Genomic DNA, 21,638 nt, shown 5'->3' with positions numbered 1-21,638 from the left:
GCATTATGTGAGAAAAGCCTGTCACTCTCAAGAGGAAATGCAGGAGTTACAAAGCCAAAGCAGTCTAATGCAGCCTTCCCCAACCTGGTGCCCTAACAGATGTGTTGGACTATAACTCCCATAATTCCCAGCCACTGGTCAGGAATTATGGGAGCTGCAGTCCAACATCTGGATGGCACCAGGTTGGGGAAGGCTGGTCTGATAGATTTGCCACTGAAAACCTGGAGAGGTCAACCAGAACCACTGTCTATTATCTTTGAGAAATGATGGAGGACGGGGGAAGTGCCAGATGATTGGAGGAGGGTTAATGTTGTCCCTATCTTCAAAAAGGGCAAAAAGGAGGAGTTTGGGAACTACAGACCAGTCAGTCTGACATCAATCCCTGGGAAAATTCTGGAGCAGATGATAAAGCAATCCATCTGTAAGCACCTTGAAAGCAATGCAGTGATTACTCGAAGCCAACATGGATTTGTCAAGAACAAATCCTGCCAGACAAATCTGATCTCATTTTTTGATGAGGTCACCTCCCTTGTGGACTGTGGGAATGCTGTGGACATCATATACCTCGACTTCAGCAAAGCTTTCAACAAAGTGCCCCATCATATCCTGATGAGCAAACTAGCTCAAAGTGGCGGGCTAGATGAAACAACTACCAGGTGGAACCACAGTTGGCTACAGAATTGGACTCAAAGAGTGCTTATCAATGGGACCTTCTCAAACCAGGGAGAGGTAACGAGTGGGGTACCGCACGGCTCAGTCCTGGGCCCAGTGCTCTTCAACATTTTTATTAATGACTTGGAGGAGGAGGTGCAGGGAATGCTGATCAAATTTGCAGATGACACAAAATTGGGTGGGATAGCTAATACCCTGGAAGACAGAAACAGAATTCAAAGTGATCTTGATAGGCTGGAGTACTGGGCAGAAAACAACAGAATGACATTTAATAGAGATAAATGCCAAGTTCTGCACCTAGGAAAAAGAAACCAAATGCACAGTTACAAGATGGGGGATACTTGGCTCAACAATACTACAAGTGAGAAGGATCTTGGAATTGTTGTAGATCACAAGCTGAATATGAGCCAACAATGTGATGTGGCTGCAAAAAATGTGAATGCTGCATTCATAGAAGCATCGCTTCCAAATCCCGGGAAGTACTAGTTCCCCTCTACTCAGCACTGTTTAGGCCTCATCTTGAGTACTGTGTCCAGTTCTGGGCACCACACTTTAAGAAGGATGCAGACAAACTGGATAGGGTTCAGAGGAGGGCAATGAAGATGATCAGGGGCCTGGAAACAAAGCCCTATGAGGAGAGACTGAAAGAACTAGGCATGTATAGCCTTGAGAAGAGAAGACTGAGGGGAGATATGATAGCGCTCTTCAAGTACTTGAAAGGTTGTCTCAGAGAGGAAGGCCAGGATCTCTTCTTGATCATCCCAGAATGCAGGACACGGAATAATGAGCTCAAATTACAGGAAGCCAGATTCCGGCTGAACATCAGGAAAACCTTCCTGACTGTTAGAGCAATATGACAATGGAACCAATGACCTAGGGAGGTGGTGGGCTCTCCCACACTGGAGGCACTCAAGATGAGGCTGGACAGCCACCTGTCAGGGATGCTCTGCTCGGATTCCTGCACTGAGCAGGGGGTTGGACTTGATGGTCTTATAGGCCTCTTCCAACCCTACTATCCTATGATCAGTCCTGTCCATGACCCTACAGTAGCAATAATACAAGTGGCAGCTTTCACTACTATAGCTGAAGTACAGCTCTACGTGCATCTTTTTGCTAATGCAAATTAATACACCAAACACTGAAGGCCTAGCTACTTGCTACATTAAGCACGCTTTTAAAAAAAAGTATTCCTAAGCAGTCTACATTTAAGCAGCTGTACAAGGCCATGACTCAGACCGGGGCCTGTGCCAGTTTCCCTGCCAAAAATCACTCCCCCCCCCCCCCGGGCTGCTGTTTGACCCCCAAAGGTGATGTTTGCAATAAACAGCCCTATCAGGCAAGCAAATAGCAGCCAGGGGAAAGTGGTTATTGGTCATGTAAGCGGGGAAGAAACTACGGATAATAAATCTAATTAACCAGACCCCATGCTTACTCGTGACAGGCCCTTACTTCCTGTCGATTTCTGGCTTGGGTTCAGAGATGTGATCTGTCCCTGGTGCTTTAGTCTTTATGACTCAGTCATACAGACTCAGACTATTTGAAACTGAGAATAATTATTTTATTGATAAGAAAATACCATTCACAGACATCATCTAGCCTTAATACAGAAATAGAAAAAGAATAGAATTAGCTTACTATATTCACCAGTGAAGGATCTGTCTTCCTTCAAAGACCATCTGAATGGGACTGAAGGAGACCCCAGGAATCTTAACTGAAGGCAAAACAGGGCACCTGGGGCGAGGATCTGTTTTATACTTTTGTATTTTGCTAGCTCCTATGGCCACTACCATAAATGGAAACACTAATGTATTAAACGTATTGGGTAAAATCCAACATCAGTTCTACTTAGAGTAGACCCACTGAAATGAATGCGACTAAAGTTATGACTAACTTAGGTCCCATCCATTTCAATGGGTCTACTCTAAGTAGGGCTTATGTTGGATTTTACCCACTAACCGGTTACAATAGAGTGGTCTAGCCTCCTCAAGGACCCCTCCTCAACTTAGGGTAACACTCTCTTGGATATGTCTTTACTCTACAGCTCTACAGAAATTTCCCAACTTCTTCTCTGTGGTTTTACCCTGTCTGGGGCATGAACCTTATTGGGGCATAATACCTTACTGAAGGTGTTCGTGTCACGTTCTCTTTGCCCTAGGTCAAGCTGACCTGTAAGCTGCCTGCCAGTAATAGGCCAAGAGCAAACTTTTGTTCAGAATGCAGTCTTTTCAGCTAGGCCTCTTTGGTGTGCCTGATATAACTGTTGCCTCAAATACTCCTTTTCACATTGTATTTTACATTTCTTACATTCAGAAACAGGTGTGGGACTCCAATCAGGATTGGAAGCACCATCCGAATTGGGGGCCGGAGCAGCTGCTTTTCCTTCAAAGCAAAAATGTCCAGCTTTATCCAGCAGAACCTCTTTGAGCCCTCTTGGAATCCAGAGTAAGGCACTGGTGGTAATCCTAGCCCTCTCTTCACCTCTTCCCTGCCTGCCTCCTCCATGCTGCCCCCACAGTGTCCGTGGTTGTTGCTACTGGGAAATGGGGTGGCATGGGGGTGGAGAACAACTCCCAGCCCAAAAGCAAGGTTCCACAAGTCCTATAATGCTCCAGTTGCTCCAGTTGGATTTTCCCAGCAATGATACATTGTTCCCAACCATCCCAGTTGCAATGCAAACAATGTTGCTGTGGCTTGGTCCTGAACAGGCAATTAAAGTCCATTATAGTTACCCAAGGCCTGCTCCCGATGGAGACGAAAATGGCCAGAACTGGTTTGTTGATATGGACCAACCTAGTTGCCTGCATTTCCAGACTCTCCGTGGGGGCGTGGCTACGGGGACTGTCAGGATGAGCGTCTGCACTTCAACACTTGCCACTGCACCACTGGGATTGAAAAGGTGCCAGCCAATGTAACCAGAGGCAGAGTAACTATGCAGCATGTAGTACAGCACTTTCTGGAAATCAAGGGTGGCTCTGAATGTTACATCAAGGGAACAGGAGAGACAGACAGGAAGAGGAAGCTCACATAACCCTTGTTTCTCATTCTCTGCCCTTCTTGCATGGGCATGCTTAATTCTGCCCCCACAGGGAGACGAGCAAGCAGCCCACGTTGGGAAATAGCTTCTCTTACTCTCAGGGAAGGGAGATGCTGCAGTTCACACTTCAGCCATTACAAAGAAACATCATGAACAGGGGCAGGGAGTCACCTGAATTTCCCATTCCCCTCAGAGGATATAATGCCTGAAGCCACGCAACGACCGATCAAAATGATCATTCTCTGCGCAGCCCCACAGACGGGTTCTGTGCCTGCACAGCACAATATCTGCAACGTTCCAGAGCGAGAAGAAGCCTTTTGGCAGGGGCTAAGCTCTGCTCCCACCACAGGCATGCGTTTTCAACAGTCACTTTCTGCGTGTTGCCTCTGTGCCTGCTATCCCCTTGCAAAGAACTAGACTCCGCTGTATGGCCTAACTTGTGCACAACGTGGAGAGCACGGGGTATTTGGTTCCCTTCAAGAACCACAATTCTATAAACATGGTATGTTACATGCCAAGAGACTCAAAGCCTTGTTTAGCAATGAAATTCACAGAGCAGCTTTGGGGAAATGTGCTATCTCACAGGCATGGTATGAGGATAAAGTAAGAACTTCACGTAAGTCAGCGTGATCCCCTCGGAGAAAGGGCGGAACGCAAACGTGATACGTAAATCTGCAGGAGTTTATTGACAATCCAGTGCTCACCTTTTAACTCCCAAAATTTTGTAGTAATCTCTCTTCTGAGACTGCTTCAGCAGCCGCTGTGCTCTCTCTAGGCCTTCCTGAATCTGTTGGTCATTGTCACTAAGCTCCTTAGCAGTTTCATAGTCCCGAATAGCTGCCCATAAAAAGACAAACAAAGAAACAAACACAGTAAGTACACTGAGCTATGGAACAATAATTCATCTTCACCGCAGAGGACTAGATGCCAAATTTTCATTATTCACTGGATTTCATCATCTCATTTACTTGAGCATATAAGACCGCTGTATAGTAAGCCAAGCCACTAGTCCACTTTAACTCTAAACTGTCCCCTGCGACCTTGAAGAGGCCAGGCAGAGGCACTTTCCCAGCCCTCCTACCTCTGATCCTTTGAGAGTTAAAGGATATAGGAACAGTTGTGCAACCAGGGTTGGGCTTCTGGGTTAAAGTCCAGGGCTCTGTAGCCCAGGGCCCCCCCAAATAACCACCCAGAGAACAGCAGGTGATGAGGACATCAGGGCAGCAGAAGCAAACTCCATTTTATTCCTGTAGTCATAATGGTACTATGGCTTCAGTGAGTCTAAAAAGGAAAAACTGCACATGCTCAAAGTACTTTTTAAAAAGGGTGGGCAGACCGTTTTGTTTAGTTCTAACATATCAGGAACGTAGAAGCAGTTGTAAAGCATGGCTTGGTAGCTGGGTGGGGGGGAGAAGTATGAGTTGTGTAATACACAGGGCTATCTAAAGGGGGGGGCAATAAGATCATTAAGTCTCGGGTCTAAAATAAAATTACCTAGCTGCACCTCTGGGTGTGAATGCAGATGCACCTGTGGATGTGCATGTGTGCATGCATGTTTATGTGTGTATATGAAACCCACCTTTCCACACAGGAAGATTAGCTAAGAGGGAACGCAGCCCTGGGGCTGAAAAAGGTTTTCTGTCCCTGCTTTAAAACTGAAGACAGCAAGAACAGAACCTGGGACCTTTGGAAGCCAAAGCATGTGTTTACCTTAGAGCCATGGACAAACCGCCTACTGGAAGATGTACTCCAATGGTCCCTGTTTTCTGGTCCCTGTCTCCAGTAAATTCCTGTCCCTATTTGAATTTCTAGAGAGATGTCAAAGATGCCTTTTGAAAACAGTGCTGAGTTTTCAGAAAGCACATGTCGCTCAACTAGCCATTCTTCAGGTTTCCATTAGTTCCCTCCCCAATGTCTCTAAATCACCAAATGGAGTAAACTCTTCTTGTCTCTAGTACATCAGAAGAGGCATGCTGGATCAGACCAAGGGTCCATCCAGTCCAGCATTCTGTTCACACAGTGGCCAACCACCTGACCACAAGAAACCCATAAGCAGGTCATGAGTGCAACAGCACCTTCCCTCTGGTGTGCATGCATGTAAATGCACACCAAGGCACCATCTGTAACACCCCAGAGGGTACCATGTTTCTACAGCTGGTGGGATTCGTACTGAATTGTGATAAATATATTATTGAGCCATTCTGATTTCCAAGAGCATCTTTCACCAAAGACAGCCTTCCCCAACCTGCTCCCCCGCAGATGTGGCAGGCTACAATGCTTGTCTTTCCTAACCAGCATGGACATCTGCAGGGCACCAGGTTGAGGTCACCAGGGCACCAGGTTGAGGCCAAAAAGAACATGCATCGGCCTTGCTTTCAGATCAATGCAAGACAGGCTGTTACACTGTAAATGAATCCCACAGGCTGGGAAAAGCCTTCCAGGAGGTCCAATAGTGGGCAGGAGGCGGCCTTCTGGCAATGATTCTTGGACAGAGAACAAGACTGCGTTACAGGAAGGCAAGAGTCTCCCTCCCTATTTCTATCTCTGAAATGCTGGAGAAACAAAAGCCCTTCCACTCCCATTTTTCCACACTTTCTTGATGTTTGAAAGTACCAATTCCTCTTCAAGTATTCACTCATCTATCACTTTGCTGTAGCTCATCATTTATACATCTGAGCCACTGAGCAATCCATCTGAGCAACTGAAACAAGCTGTGTTGTGCAGACAAAGAGTGGCTAGCCTGCTATTTTATCAAAACTGAAAACCCAGTTCCAGCAATGCCAACTGCACAAGAGTAAGGATGTTACTTAGCTCTCTGCCTACCCTGCTCCTTGTTCTTCGCTCCAATGCAGTGGTGCTGGCAGGGCTGGGCTTTGGGGCCAAAGTCCTGGTTCCCACAGCCCAGGGCTGCCCAAAATGACGACCCAGACAGCAGCAGCTGCAGAAGCAAACTCCATTTTATTCCTGCAGTCATAATGGTGCTATGATTTAAGTGAGTTTGAAATGCAAAACTGCACTTGCTCAGAGTGTTCTTTTTTTTAAACAGGCAAACAGTTTTGTCGTTGTTGTATGTACAACAGGAATGTAGAAGCAGTTTTAAAGCATGGAATGGGGGTGGGGGATGAAAACAAAGAAATGTTAGTTGTGTGCTACACACGGCCATCTATAGCCGGGGGGGGGGGGGGGGATTAAGTCCAGAGTCTAAAATTACCTAGCTGCACCATTGCTACAGTATATCCCATTTGTTCCCTTCCCAGCCCCATTCCTTGCTATCCCAAATTCTCCAGCACATTAACACTATAATCAGCGTTCCTTAGGGTAGAATTGGTAAATTTTAATACATTTTCGTTTGGGCTTCTACACCAATGAGGAAAATAAAATGAGGCTGAACTCATTTCATGAAAATGAGGTTCCCAGTTGCTTGGTCCAATTCCTAGTTCCCGATTTGATTCAAAACATGCAGATGCATAATGAGCACCCCAAAATAAGTCGTGGGCATCCCAAATCGTCTATCTATGCTACTGTCAGACTATGCCCAACACAGGGCTCTAGCACTGGAGAAAGCAAAGTGTCATTTTGGCCCAAAGGGAGTTCAAGAGGGCTGTCCCTAGCCATGAAAATCCATCACAGTGGAAAACCCTCAAATATTAAACTGGCTTCTACCTTCCAAAATAAGACTTGGATCACCTCCCATTGTGAGTCACAGCTCTGTGGAGCTTCAGTAGGTATACACAACTCTGCTTGAGAAGGAACTGACCTTATGGTGCCCATATGTTCTGTGCATACATTCAAGGGGCATTTCCCAGCACTAAAGAGCCAGTGTGGTGTAGTGGTTAGAGTGTTGGACTGGGACTTGGGAGATCAGGGTTCTAGTCCCCCCTCGGCCACGAAGCTCGCTAGGCGACTTTGGGCCAGTCACTGACTCTCGGCCTAACCAAAACGGTATGCAGTTTAGAGGCTGCTAGTATCTTGAGAGCAACAAGGTTGCTCTATAAAAACACAAACATCCACTGGGGAGGGGGGGAAGAGACACAAAGCATCTTTTTCTAATTGTATGACTGCCATCCACTAAAAAAATGGGATGTTTTCACTTCTGTTTTAGTGCCCTTTGCTATGGCTTGCTTTGCACTTCCGACGTAACGAGTCTTTTTCTGATTTCTCCATTTCTAATTTTGGAATGTCTCATTATAGATCTCAAGACTTCTAGCTTTTCTAAGTAAGACAAAGTATTTGCATCAGATTATCTTCCCACAGCTGTTCGCTCTCAGTAGGCATTTCATTTATCTTTTTGTTGTTTCTGGGCACGCCGGCAGGAGATGGTGACCAATTTATATCACTTAGACACTCAGGGGCTGCACGCAATTCCTTTTTGAAGCACATTTTTATAAAAAAAGAACCTCTGATGCCGCAGTGATTTAAAACATCCATCCACCAACAAAGTGCAAATCTGACTTCTCTTTCATTCCAGTAGTCAGCCTACTGTGATGTGCCACTAAAGTACTTTGTCTGACACTGACAGGGCGCTTTTTTTGTTTGTTTTTTTAAACACTTTGGCCATTCACTTAGAAAGTCAGCAGGAGATGGCTGCTCATGCCCATCATATATACTCTGAGGCTACATTTGAGTCAGAAGAAACTCCTGCGACTTTTTCCATCCTGCAGCTTTACTGCCCAAGTAATGTTAAAACGCCCGACAGCCTCATCTATTCCTTTAATGCACATATTATTAAAAAATCTCGTAACGAATGAAGGCCTGCTGACAGACAGCCTTTCCCACTGATTGCCTCAGGCAACCATTGCTAGCGGAGAGGGTTCTTGCATGCAAGTTATAAACCGACCCCCTAATGGCCAAGCAAAACCCAGCGTCACGCAGTGCTTAGAGGGTGTCAGAGTAGGGAGACCAGAATTTAAGTCTTTGCTCAGCCGTGAAACTCACTTGGGTGATCTTGGGCTAGCCACCATCTCTCGTTCTAACCTACCTTGCAGGGCTGTTAGGAAGATAAAATGGGGTGGGGGAGAAAGAACCATGCATTCTGTGGAAGAAGGATGGGGTAAAAATGAAGCACTAACAGTCCCTGAATTATCAAAGTCTCCTCAGAATCATGGGGCTAACCCAGGGGTGAGCAATAAATGGATTGCAGGCCACATGTGCCCCCCCTTGCCTTACGTGCAGCCTCTGGTGCCCCCACTGCCCCCAAATGTGCTGCTGCAGTGGCAAAAAAATGATGGTCTGCGCGCCTTGTTTTAACCATGAATTCGGCCTTTTTGGCCACCACGGCAGCAAGTCGCTAGTTGCTTTGCTGCTGCTGCCATTAAAGCTCAGCAGCAACAGCAGCAGGACCCGAAGCTGCCCACCCCTGCCTTAACCCAAGATTTTCTATAACATTTTTGTCACTCTATCCTCTCAGACCCCCCCTTAGCATTCAGGACCCATGTGAGCCCCTACTCACCGAGGGACAGAGCAGCAAGTCTTGAGCACATATTTCCGGAATTTAGCAAAATATTTCCTGAACAGGGTGTACTCAAGTTTGCCTACCTAATGCCTCCTTTGGAAGTGGAGTTTTCCCACCCTTGCACCATGCACACATCCCCTCATCCACCCAAGAGCCTCAAAAGCAGGCATTCCTGCCCACCTACAGGCATATGCTCTCAGGCAGCGACACCTGCATTCCCTGAGCATCTCCACACCAGCCTAAAATCCTGCATTCAAAATGGGACTTTCTGCTTCTGTTTTAAATGCAGGATCACGACGGACTCCCTGTACATGCACTTCCTTTCCCCCCTCCCCTTTCCCCCTCCTCCTCCCCCTTATCTGAGTCTTCCATATGTTTCATTATACAGCCGCTACACGGCGCTGTGGTCTAGCTCCTCTTATTGCGGCTTTTCTTCTTTTCACGATGGAACTCAAGCAGAACTCAAGCACTGTGATTTGATAGCTCATTATCTCCGATCTTTTAAAAAATGGAATAAAGGATATTTAGTGTGAGAGACGCCCTGGAGGTTAAGAACATCATCTAAAGGACCTGCAAACCTCCATGGGTAACCCATCTCAATAGCAGCATAAAAGCTCCATGAGAAGAAGCCCCCTTGTGCCCCCCACAAACAAATAAGGGTGAGGAACCATATTGGGTCTTGGAGCTGGATTGCTCCTCCAGACCCCACCACAGGCTGGTGATGGGTCCAGGCCCTGACCACTGATATCCTTGGCTCCCCAGGTGAAGCGCTGTACAGGCTTTCTCTGGCAAGGGAAAGCCTGGGTGGACTGAAGCCACCGAAGTGCCAGCTTTGCTCCTCCCTCGTGTTCCCCGTGTGAGGAATATGCAGGGGAGGAGTGTCTTGAAGCACTGGCTGAGTGCACAGCAGTATCGCTCCCTACTTTGCCTTCGACAGCTCAGCCACTATCCAGCGGTGGGCAAGCTTTTACGGCCGTGAGCACATCTGGCAATCTGAACCCACCAAGTTTTCAGCACACAAAAAAAACCAATTTCACAGAAATCCCAGCTGCTAGTAAGATGATGCGTTAATTTAAAAAAAAAAAAAAAAACATGGGAAGGGTACAGCACCTTGATGGGCACCAACAAAGGTGTCTGGATGTACAATGGTGCCTGCAGGCATACTGTTGCCTACCCCTGGTCTTCATATGATTCCAAAGGGGCAGACCAGACCACCTGACATGGATTTCTCAATAAAATTAGGCATCCTTCAACCTTTACCTTCCTCATACTGCTCTTCTAGGAGATATGCTGCAGCTCTGTCTTTGAGAACATTCACATTATCCGGTTCCAGCTGCAGAACGTCAGTGCAAAGCCTGATGGCTTCCGTTGACTGCTGATTCTGGAAAAGGTCAAGACAAACAAGGTCAGAGTTTGTCTGGTTTGCATTCATGTTCTACAAAAGGTTGAAACTAAACGTTTACCGTCGAAAGGCAGTGGCAGATTCTCTCTTTGGCCCACGTGGTGTAAACAGGAACTTTGGTCTCTGTTTCCATCACCATCTTATATTTATCAATGGCATCTTGGTACCTATTTACAGCAGGGGGAGGGAGGGGAGAACAGCTAAGTAATTCTGGACAGCAACCTCTCAAGGCATCAGTTCTTCAGATTACAGAGGGAAAAAATCATGCTGCTTTGTATTTTAGGAATGCTGGACAATATGCAATGCGGTGCATTTCTAAACAACCCAATAGCCAAAGCTCTCCGGGTGGTTCGCAAAACAAAACTTCAAACATAAAATAACATAGTAAAACATAATATAAAGCCTTAAGTTTAAAACAGAATAAAAACAAAGTAAAAACCATTTGTACAAGTCCCCTCTAGGTAGGCTGAGCAATCGCTATCATCACAAGATGGCATGGGCAGAGGGGTTGGAGTATTTGTCTTCAGTCCTGCTACAGGGACAACGCAACTGATACTCAAGGCATCGCACAACCACATTCCACCCACAATGCTCAGAACTGAAATGGCTCCCCACTACATAAGGAATAATCACATTTCCCCAGCAACAATATGGTGTGTCTGGGAATGGCCAATATCCCCTCACCAAAAGGTGTTTCTTTGAGGGAAAACTTCTAGATCTCATATGAGTAATGAGCAACAGATGTTCATTTATTCTTACCCCACAGTAATAGAGAAATGAAACACAGTCTCCAGTCATGGCCCAGTGCAGCCTTCTCGAGCCAGGGTTGGACTCCAGATGTGGACTCGATAGTTTAAACTAACCACAGTTCCTCATTTGGACAAATGACAAAACTGAGGTACATTTAAACCAGGGAGTGGATGGTTCTGATCTCCCCCACACAGCCACACTGGAGAGGAGAGGGGCGGAGAGGGCACATGAACTGAGGTCTGCCCAGGCTCATTCACATAGTACTAAGGTATATTGCAGCCTTCTGCAACCTGGTGCTGTCCAGATGTATTGGACTACAACTCCCAGCATGCCTCAGCCAAGGTTTTCTCCCTCAAGGTTTGGAGTTACTTTACCTTTGTTATAGATAGGTTACAGAGTACCATACCTCTGGAATACGTTCTTTGCACATCTTATCTCCAGCCTTCCTATGCTTATTTACAAATATGCTGTGATCTCCACATTTAAAAGTAAGACATTAAAATACAGTTTTAAATACAAGATGGCATTTAGGGCTAAAACTAACAGCCCTGAAACTTTAATTTATTGGAGAGATAAAAAACTACATAACACTTTCCATAGATGCCACCTGGTAAACCTCTCTTAATTACTCACAAGGCCAATCTATTTCCTTTTTATATTTATCAGCAACTAGACTGATAATGAAGCTTTGCTTCCCTTTGTCATTTCTGCAGCACTGCAAGTGGCAGGCCAACCAAACTCTCATCACCTCCTGGGACCAGGAAACCTTTCCGTGCCTATGTTGCCACAGAAATCACATAATACATCCTCCTACCTAGACCTGTGAAATTTAAGACCTGGGCCCAAGTCACTGCTGCCTGAAAAGTAGATCACTGCTCTTAAGTGTTTTGGAAGAAATCTCTCAACCATTGCTTGGGGTGGGAATTGAATAGTCCCACCTGGCATAATAAATACCCAGCAATGAGTTTTACTGAAACAGGATGTCATCACTGAATGGCATATGATGCTGCATTTATACCAGTTGTTTGAACAAGTCTAGTATTTTATTGAAATTGTTTTTAGCTGTTTAAATTGTTTTTAAATTTTAAATTTAAATTTTTATGCTGTATTTTATCTTGTGAATTGCTATGAACTGCCCAGAGAGCTTCAGCTATTGGGCACTTTAGAAATGAAAATAAATGAAATAAATACATAGATTATGGGGCCCAGTACCAACCCCAACAGATCACAGATCTGAGTTTTTGCCTTCCTTCAGAAAGAACTGCCCAGAGTGAATTGGCTGCAGCGCACCTACCCAGCTGAGAAAGCAAGAAGCCTCTGACGTCACAGAGAACAAAATTAGCACCTTACCTGCCTTCTTGGATGAGTTCTTCTGCTGACATAATCTGTTTATTGAGTTTCTTTATTCGTTTATAGTGAGAAAAGCACTCCTTGTGGTCTTGATCAAGTTTCAAACATTCACGTACTTCGCTTTTCACATATGAAAAAGAAGGAGCAGAGTGAGCTTTGTTCTGTGGGCATTGCTAATAGACATGAGAACCCTGGGCAAATCTTGCTCCTAGACTGTGTGTGTGTGTGTGTGTGTGTGTTCTAACTATTTCACCTTCCCTGAACCATTAGTCCTCAGGCACATACAAGAACTTTCCCCTAGTAGTAGCAGAGCAAAGAAGGATCACAAAATAAATTGGTATTGTAAAAAAGAAGTTACTTCCCCATGTTCCCATCCAGAGCAATACATCTTAGTCCGAAAACTGTCAAGAGTTTAATTTAGCTTTCTAGCATGGGAAGGAGTACCTCTGTGAGATTCTGGAGGATTTCAGTATTTTGGTTTTAAAAGGGAAGGTTGCTAGTCCTTCCGGCTGCTTGGAAGTAAACGCTCAGGAATCAGCGCGGGTACTCAAAAAAACTATTATGGCCAATAGCATACAGGATAACAGCACATTACAAGGAAGATCGTGTTTTCCTCATAAGCCAAATGTGTGGGGAAGCACTTCTGGGGGAGAACTGGCATGTGGAGGAGAGAGGTTTGCTTAACTCTCCCCTAATTTTTAATTTTTTCCTCTCTACCAGCAAGGTTCCAAAACCTGAAGTAAGCCCTACTGAGGGAAAAAATATAGTTAGGGAGATTTTCAGGGGGAAAACAGTAGGCATGGGAGAAGTCAAACTTCCCTCCCTCCTGCTGTTCCTCCCAAATAAATGCCTCCTCCACCCCACATTACCTTGGCAAACAGGGATTTTGTTTTTATTTATATTTATTTACTTATTACATTTATTAAATGCCTCATAAAACAGATTTCTCTAGGCATTTTACAATTTAAAATGCAACAATAATAATGATAAAACTGCAATAAAATCAACAGTATAAAACTCATAAGTGTTCCAACACAGCAGAAAATGCAATACCTGGTATAAGAAGTCAAACTACACTGCAAGGACTATAGTGTTAAGAAAGACTTTAAGGGCACAATCCTATGCATATTTAGATAGAAAAAAAGCCCTACAACTCCCAGCATTCCCCAGACAGCCATGCTGGTTGGGGAAGACTGGGAGTTTTGGGACTTTTTTCTGTCTAAATATGCATAGGATTGCATCCTAAAAAACTTTAAAAGCCTGAGAGAACAGGAAAGTCTTAAGCTGGTGCCCAAAAGATCGGACTATGGGCACCAGATGAGCATTGCTTGGGAGAAATTCATGCATACCTCCACCCTGTGCAGATCTGAAAAAAAGTAGTGCTTTCAAGGGGACTCTGTTTACCCTTACAGACAATAGTTACCTCACCTTAGAGACTGTTCATGGTCTCCTAGCTGATAGTAAATAGTGCTGATCTTATAGAATGCTTCAGTATTATCACTCTTCAATTTGGCAGCAGCTTTTAAGTCACCAATGGCCTTCCTGGGTTCTCCTTCCTTGATATAGCATTCTGCTCGCAGCTCTCGCAGCTCTGCATCCCAAACACAAACCTTGAGAAACCAAACTGAAAGTGAGACTTTGGTACACAAGTATTTTCTTTTAAAGAAGAGTACACATAGCTTGACACCGCTGCTAAATGAGGCAGTGTTCTAACTGTACAGACATTACCTGAGATATTTCGTAAAGAGCAGCAATACCTACATAGGAGAGACCCATTCAGTACATTCCTAGGAACTATGCCTGTACAGAGAAACTGGGACCTGTGCCTAAATACTGGAAGCCCCTCTAATTTATAAGCATTTAGTGAATTCTATCCTTAAATATTCAGATTTTCTTCCTCAAGTGGGAGTAGGAACGTGTGTGTGTGTGTGTGTGTGTGTGTTTAAACACCACATACACCAGCAATCCAATTATGTGTTGAGGCCATAACCAGTAGTGGAATTTCAACCATGAGGGTACCTAACCAGGAGCTTGCTATAACTCCAAGTTAGATTTTTTTGTTACGATGTATGAAAGTAGAATTTGTTAGGAAGAGGAGCTGCGCATTTGCCACGTGCAGAAGTCTTGGCAGCAGTTTCCACTCTGGGACTTACATCTAGAATTTCATCCAAGAGACCGATAACAGCATAGTAATCCCCCTCGAGAAATGCAGACTGTGCTTGGGAATGCAGGCGCTGCATCTCATCAGACTTCATCAGCTGGGAGCGAGCTTCTGTTTCATCCTTGTCACTAGGATTAGATTGGAGCTGTAAACAGCAACAACAACAACCACCAAAAGACAAAGAACAAAAACAATTGTTACACCTTGAAACCAAGAGCTTCTACAAGCCATCATCTATCATGCAAAACGAGACAACATTATGGCACTGAATTCCTTTGAAAAACAACAACACCTTATCTACATACAAATTCTGTTACAGACTGAACAGTCCAGAATAGAGGCAAACAGAGTTCAGATAAACTTATGGAGCTCCTGCCAACCTACATGAAGTTCTCCGTTTACTTCAATAGAAAAGAGCTGTGTTCACGCATATAGAATGAGAAAGCCCGAACAGAAAGGAGCTCCGTGTGTGCACTGGAAAGCATGACCAGTTCTGAACTGGGTATTCTCTGCTTTGCACTGCTGCCTCTGACTACCACAGCCCTGTCTCCATACTCCACGGCCTTCCAGGCCCTTCTTTCTAAAAATTCCAGTCAACTCCCAGTGTGTTCATCAGTCCTCATATTTACACCCCCCACACACGCCAATCCTATGCTGAGGTAGATGTTCTAAAACCTAGTGGGCTTTACGTTTTACAATTAGGTATGCCTAATTCTGCACAGCCATAATGTCTCTCCCTTTCTTTCTTGTATATTGCTTGAAAGATACATTCTTCTTCCAACACACATAATAGCAAGTAATGTCAGTGGAATGGGGCCATACTTCTGAGTAAGAGCATGCAGGACTACAGCCTCAGGGCCTTTCTGCACGCTTTCATTTTCCAGCACTGCCAAGAACTTTGCACTAGAGATGGGGAACATACAGTCTCTGAAGGGGAGAGGGGAGAAGAATCCAATTTCAGAGCATAATGTTGGTATGGGTAGGTGGGGAAGGGATGGGATGGGATGGGAAGAACTTCACAGTGAAGCCACAAACCTCTTCCAAAAGGTGCCTGAGATGCTACTGTGCCACTCATCCCCACAGCAAAACATGCATGACATTTATGTTCCCCAAAGAAATAATCAGCGTCAATAGACAATTTATGTAGCAGTTTGAGTGCTGGGAAATACAGTGATTCCCTGACAATGGAAGAACTTCATGATTTGATATTACTGACAGGTCAGGGACTACTGTCCACATGGAAACCAAAGTGTACTGGAAACAAAACAAAGGAATTTGACTATTATGGCTAAATTATAGACCATTTGACTATAATGGCTAAATAAGCTAAGGGAGAACACTTCAATGTCAAAAACAACAAATTATGTACATAAGAAAGGTAAAAGGTATGTTTTATACTGAAAGTGAAAATGGTCTCTTGAATTCTGAAAAAAGAGAATTACACTTGGATATCAAAATAAAATAGATACTGTTTTTCATTTATTATTTAAAATGGGTAACAATTAATATTGCCTCAGGATATGAATAAAAATATAAATAAAGAACCCAAAGGTCCCTTAGGACTGTCACCTATCACTGATGGCCTTGTAGGCCCCTTCCAACCCTACTGTTCTACTATTCTATGACTGCATGGGTCCGGCCTTTCAATGAACCATCATGAAGAAGTTGCTTGGGCAGCAGATTTTAGAAAGGGAACCATGTTCATGTCTCCAACCTCCAACTTTGTGCATCATTGAACATGAGAAAGAAAAAAAAACAGACAGAAAGAGAGAAGGGGGAGGGTGTCATTGTAGTTTTCACTTCAGACGTGAAAATGCCTAAGGCTGCCACTGCCAACAATCACAAACCAATAATAAAAAAGCTATTGCCATTCCTATTTTAGATATTTAGGTTTCAGTTCTTAAGTATTTAGGCTGCAAGCCTGTTCACAAGGCAGGAGTCTGTTTACTTTCATCTCTGTACAGTGCCATATATATATATATATATATATATATATATATGCACTTCTACAAATAATAAATGATGATAATGTTCCTCCACGTTCGAAGCTTGCATTCTTGAAAGGAATCTTTATTTTTTCCATTTATGAAAATATATTTATCATGATTACAGAAACACTTGAGTGCTAACAAACAAACCAAAAAACCCCCAAGGCTATGCAGCTTCCTTACTCCCTGTACTACTCAAATACAAAAGGTAGTGACATCATCAAGACCAAGAGAAGCAAAGGTTGGGAAAAGATGCTTACAAAGGCAGTATCAAGATTGTGAAGTAGGACAAGAAATGGACAATCTAATGACAAAAGGCAAGTATCTTGAGTTCCCAAAGTTCACTTCAACAAACAAACAATATCTGTAACATCTTAGAATCATAGAATAGTATCATAGAATAGTAGGGTTGGAAGGGGCCTACAAGGCCATCGAGTCCAACCCCCTGCTCAATGCAGGAATCCAAGTCAGAGCATCCCTGACAAATGGCTGTCCAGCCTCGTCTTGAAGGCCTCCAGTGTGGGAGAGCCTACCACCTCCCCAGGTAATTGGTTCCATTGTCGTATTGCTCTGACACTCAGGAAGTTTTTCTTAACATCTTAACATGGTAATACATGTGTCTAATTGCCTGAAAGACACGGCGGAGGGGAGATGTGACAAGAATCAGAAGCCACTCAATATACCAACATCTTTTGGATGCTTCACACATTACGGAAAAGAACCAATCTTTTTGCAGCGACGAGAGAGACACGGTCTGGCTCATACATGCAAAGATTAACATGGCCCTTTCTCATGAGCAGACGTATAGACACTTATTACAATTCCATTCAAAGAAACAACCTGATGATGGAGTGTTGCCTTGACTTAAAGTCATGACGCAGAAAGTGGTCCTCGTCCATAGCCCTTTGGCATAATGGTAGATTAGACCTCTCTATAGACAGGTGTCCGCTGTATCCTCTTGAAATGAATAACTCTCTTCACACCGGGTTGGATCCAAAGGAAGTTAGTCATGCTTGGGTCCTATTGAAATCAAATGGGACCCCAAGTTACTCATAACTAATTTAATGCCCATCAATTTCAAAGGGATGAAAACATGACTACCTTCTCTGGATTCAACCCAGCATTTCTGTCAAATCAGAAAAGCCTTTGGTTTCCTCAGAAAATGGGTGCAATAGCCATACCACGGGTAATTCATGTTAATGTTGTGGTACCTAATTCAGTCCCACATTGCACTAAACTTCTACACAGAACAGCCTCCCGCAACCCGGTGCCCTCCAGATGTGTTGGACTTTAACTCCCAGCATGCTGGCTGGGGGGTTATGGGAGTTGTAGTCCAACACATCTGGAGGGCACCCGGTTGGGGAGCACACCACATGAATGAATGACATTCTGAATTACTTTCCACATAAGCATCACTATGCCATTCACCTACCCTCTTTACAAAGGCACAGAAGCAGCCACACGCAATATATATATTAAGGGATTAGTTTTTCATGGAAGAAATGTGATGTAGTAGAGGTGAACCAGACTTCTTCCATGAAGCTCTGCTTGTGTTTTGGGGCAAGTCACCATCTTTCAGTTGAACTGATGCCACAGACTTGTTGCAAGGATAAAAACATATCCAGGGACAAAGGGTCAGGATATAAATGTGTGAAGTAAAATTTTAAAATCTAGGAAATCTCACATTACAGTAAATTAGATGTTAAGGTGCCGGAAGCCGCTTCATGAATAGGTATTATTTAGAGACATTATTTGCCCACGAAAAACAAAAAAGTACATTAGATTCAGAGGTACTCTGGAAAAGAAGAGCTAGAGTTACTGCAGTCCACACATACACAGCTTTGTATACCGCAAGAAAAAAATCGTTTTTTACTGACATTACTGATGATAGAATCCTATGCGTGGTTACCTGGGAGTAAGCCCCACTGAAGTCAATGGCACTTTGTCTGAGGGCCAAAACAGATGTCACTTTAAAGACATAGCATCTATCTAAGTCTTTCATTTTTACTCTAGAGTAAGCACAGACAGCCAGATTGGGACCCTCAGATGGGGGGCTTTAACTGTTCCCTGCTACTATGGGAGCAATCTAGAGTCCTCATACACCCCTACAATTTCTATTGCAAAATAGTAGTCCATCTGCTTTATGGATCACTACTTTTCAACAGAAACTGCAGGCATTGGGACCCCAAATCTGGTCCATAGCAGGGTTACAGCCCCCCTGCCAGGGGTCTGATATGGACTGGGGCCCCTGCACCTACTCTAGAGTAAACATAAAAGAAAGGCATCGCTAGCAGCTAAGTCTTTAAGGGGGCAATCCTATGCATGTTTAGATGGACAAAAGTCTTACAACTCCAGGCATGCCCAAGCCAGGCATTTAGGCCTGGGGGATGTTGGGAGTTGTAGGCCTATTTTCTGTCTAAACATGCACAGGATTGCACCCTAAAGTAATGTATGTTTTGACCCTCAGTAGACATATACAGGATTGTTCTGAGAGAGATTCTGGTTCTCTATCCAAACACACTAATGCTATTCAGTCTTCATCATCTGCTACATTTTTGTATGGTTATAATGTGATATAAATAGCTGGCCCGTCCCCACTGATAATTCTAATATTTACATCAGTTATGTATGGGTTTGTAGATTTTTAGAGGCCTCCTTTGTTTCTCAGAAAATGTATCCTTTTTCAAAAAACAAAATGCCACATTAAGAATACACAATCATGATCATGAAAAGTTTGTCAACTTAAGCTTTCAAGTCATAAAAATAATGATGCCAGCAGAACTTGTGGTTATAAAAAATATACGGTGGTGACCTCCCTGTAGCAAGAAAATGTAGCTAATTAAAAAACAACAACATTTAGTATAGCTTAATTAGTGGTTTAACACCAGTGTAAAAGAGATGAGATGCAAGTTGTCAAATTGCTTTAAAAAGTGACTTTGTGTGCACAATTCATTTCTGTTTTATGAATTTAGTTTGCTTTGTTAAGCCATACTGAGCTTCATCAGCTTGTATGTTTCTAAGGCTGTGGAAATGGGTAATTTATCCATTTTTCACAGCTTACTACCCACAGTGGAAGGGGTTTAAAAAAAAAAAATCTATCGAACACCACCAAGCATATTAGAAATTTAAATCTAATTAAATCTAATTCTGAAAGCAGGTTGAAGAAGAAAAAGCAGCAGCAGCAGCAGCTGTTAAAAAACCAACACTTCAAATCTTAAGTTTCGCTAAAATGTTACATTCTGTGTGTAAATATTCGTGCTTAGTTCAAGGTAAGATAAGACAAAATGGTTTGGTCTTAGGTTTTAAAGATTACATTTTAAGGGTTGTTGAATTTCTGGAGGTAACCAGTGGTGGTGGTGGTGGTGGTGGTGGTGTTTTAATTTAAATATGTTTTAGCTGTTCATTGTTTTGCAAATGACTAGTTGTTGATGCTATAAAATTGAATTGAATTGTGTAAATATTCTGCCACGCTGAGAACTAGAGCTTAATAACTAAACAGAACAAAACACAAACCCTTAACAATTTAACAAAGTAACAGTACAATCCTATGCATGTTTACTCAGCAGTAAGTCTCACTGTATTTACTCCTGTGTAGGATTGCAGCCTGATTTGTCTCCTCCATGAAGACAAATTAATGGAAGGTAAGGCTATCACTGGCTAGTAGACATAATGACTATATATTACCTCCTGCATCAGAGGCAGTATACCCCTCAGAACCAGTTGCTAGGGTACATGAGTGAGAAGATGCTATTGCACCCATGTCCTCCTTATGGCCTTCTCATAAGCATCTGGTTGGCCACTGAGTAATCAGAATGAGATGGGCCTTTGGCCTGATCCAGCATGGCTCTTTTTATGTTCTTAAGTCCAGGTCCACACAAGCATGTATGACATTTGATTGTCTACCCTAGACAACTTGTAGCTGTTGTGTTAGATCACGTGACGGTCCAATTCACGTGACCACTTAATGTTGCAGTCATCAGATAATGAAAAATGCATATGTGAATCAGCCCCCATACAAACTAAATTGAAGAAAGTTCTATTCAGTTCAGTGGAATCTGGGTCCAGTTCAGACCAATGTTTGCTATGGTAAGGATGTTTAACATGTCAAGTGGAAGATCTATGCACCTCCGAAAAGGCAGAGCTGCAAGTGCTCACTGCATGTATCAGAACACCCATCCATCTTGGCACAAAGCAGCCATTAGGTTAGCCTTCCCCAACCTGGTACCTGGCTGGGAATTATGGGAGCTGTGGTCCAACACATCTGGCGGGCTCCAGATTGGGGAAGACTGCCATTAGACAGACCAGAGGCAAGCAGGTGCCTGAGCTCAGTTCTGGTGCCCCCTTTGCCCCCTTCCTTCCTAGGACCAATGGGATATAGCAAGATTAAGCAAGGGGGCACCTGGACAGCGTCTAAGCACCCTCTTGTCCATACTCTCAGCTCACCAGAGAGCCCACTGGGTTGGAAAGAGGCTGCTGCTTTCCAAGCCTGGCTGGTCTTTGAGAACTGCAAGGTCAGAAGGAGGCCTTTACAGCCTTCTTCACAGCTCATGGCTCTCTGAACCAGGGCCACTAACTTGAAAAGTGCAAGATATTTGCTGACCTCAAAGACTGCATGGGATATGAGGGGAATGGTGATCCTTCAGATAAGTATATGCTGCTGCAGATGTCTTTTGCCATAACAAGTAGAAACATGGAATGGAACATATTTTCCTTTGTATTTGGTGAGGGGATTATGTTTGTGCATATATACTCACACATGCGTTTTAGGATCTTTGTGCCAGGAATGGGGTGTGCATATACACTACGATGGGTGGGAACACTTCAATTAA

At 43.8% G+C, this 21,638-nt stretch overlaps 1 protein-coding gene across 5 annotated transcripts in view; it reads right to left on the bottom strand.

The window, feature by feature from the left end:
* DNAJC3 (DnaJ heat shock protein family (Hsp40) member C3) overlaps positions 1-21,638 on the bottom strand; it is a 53,497-nt gene that overhangs the window by 8,992 nt on the left and 22,867 nt on the right. For all 5 annotated transcript variants that reach the window (XM_084844754.1, XM_084844753.1, XM_084844752.1 and 2 more), the window contains exons 5-10: positions 14,814-14,966; positions 14,089-14,270; positions 12,661-12,780; positions 10,622-10,727; positions 10,419-10,539; positions 4,411-4,543 (exon numbers count right to left, since the gene is read on the bottom strand). In XM_084844754.1, the coding sequence (XP_084700880.1) occupies positions 4,411-4,543; positions 10,419-10,539; positions 10,622-10,727; positions 12,661-12,780; positions 14,089-14,270; positions 14,814-14,966 (815 nt within the window). The remainder of the gene's footprint in view (positions 1-4,410; positions 4,544-10,418; positions 10,540-10,621; positions 10,728-12,660; positions 12,781-14,088; positions 14,271-14,813; positions 14,967-21,638) is intronic.

Source organism: Heloderma suspectum, chromosome 3, assembly GCF_057233095.1.
Source record: "Heloderma suspectum isolate Gila_16-S chromosome 3, 16-S_ref, whole genome shotgun sequence".
In the NCBI taxonomy this organism is placed as follows: domain Eukaryota; kingdom Metazoa; phylum Chordata; class Lepidosauria; order Squamata; family Helodermatidae; genus Heloderma; species Heloderma suspectum.
This window is presented reverse-complemented; position numbering and strand designations above follow the sequence as displayed.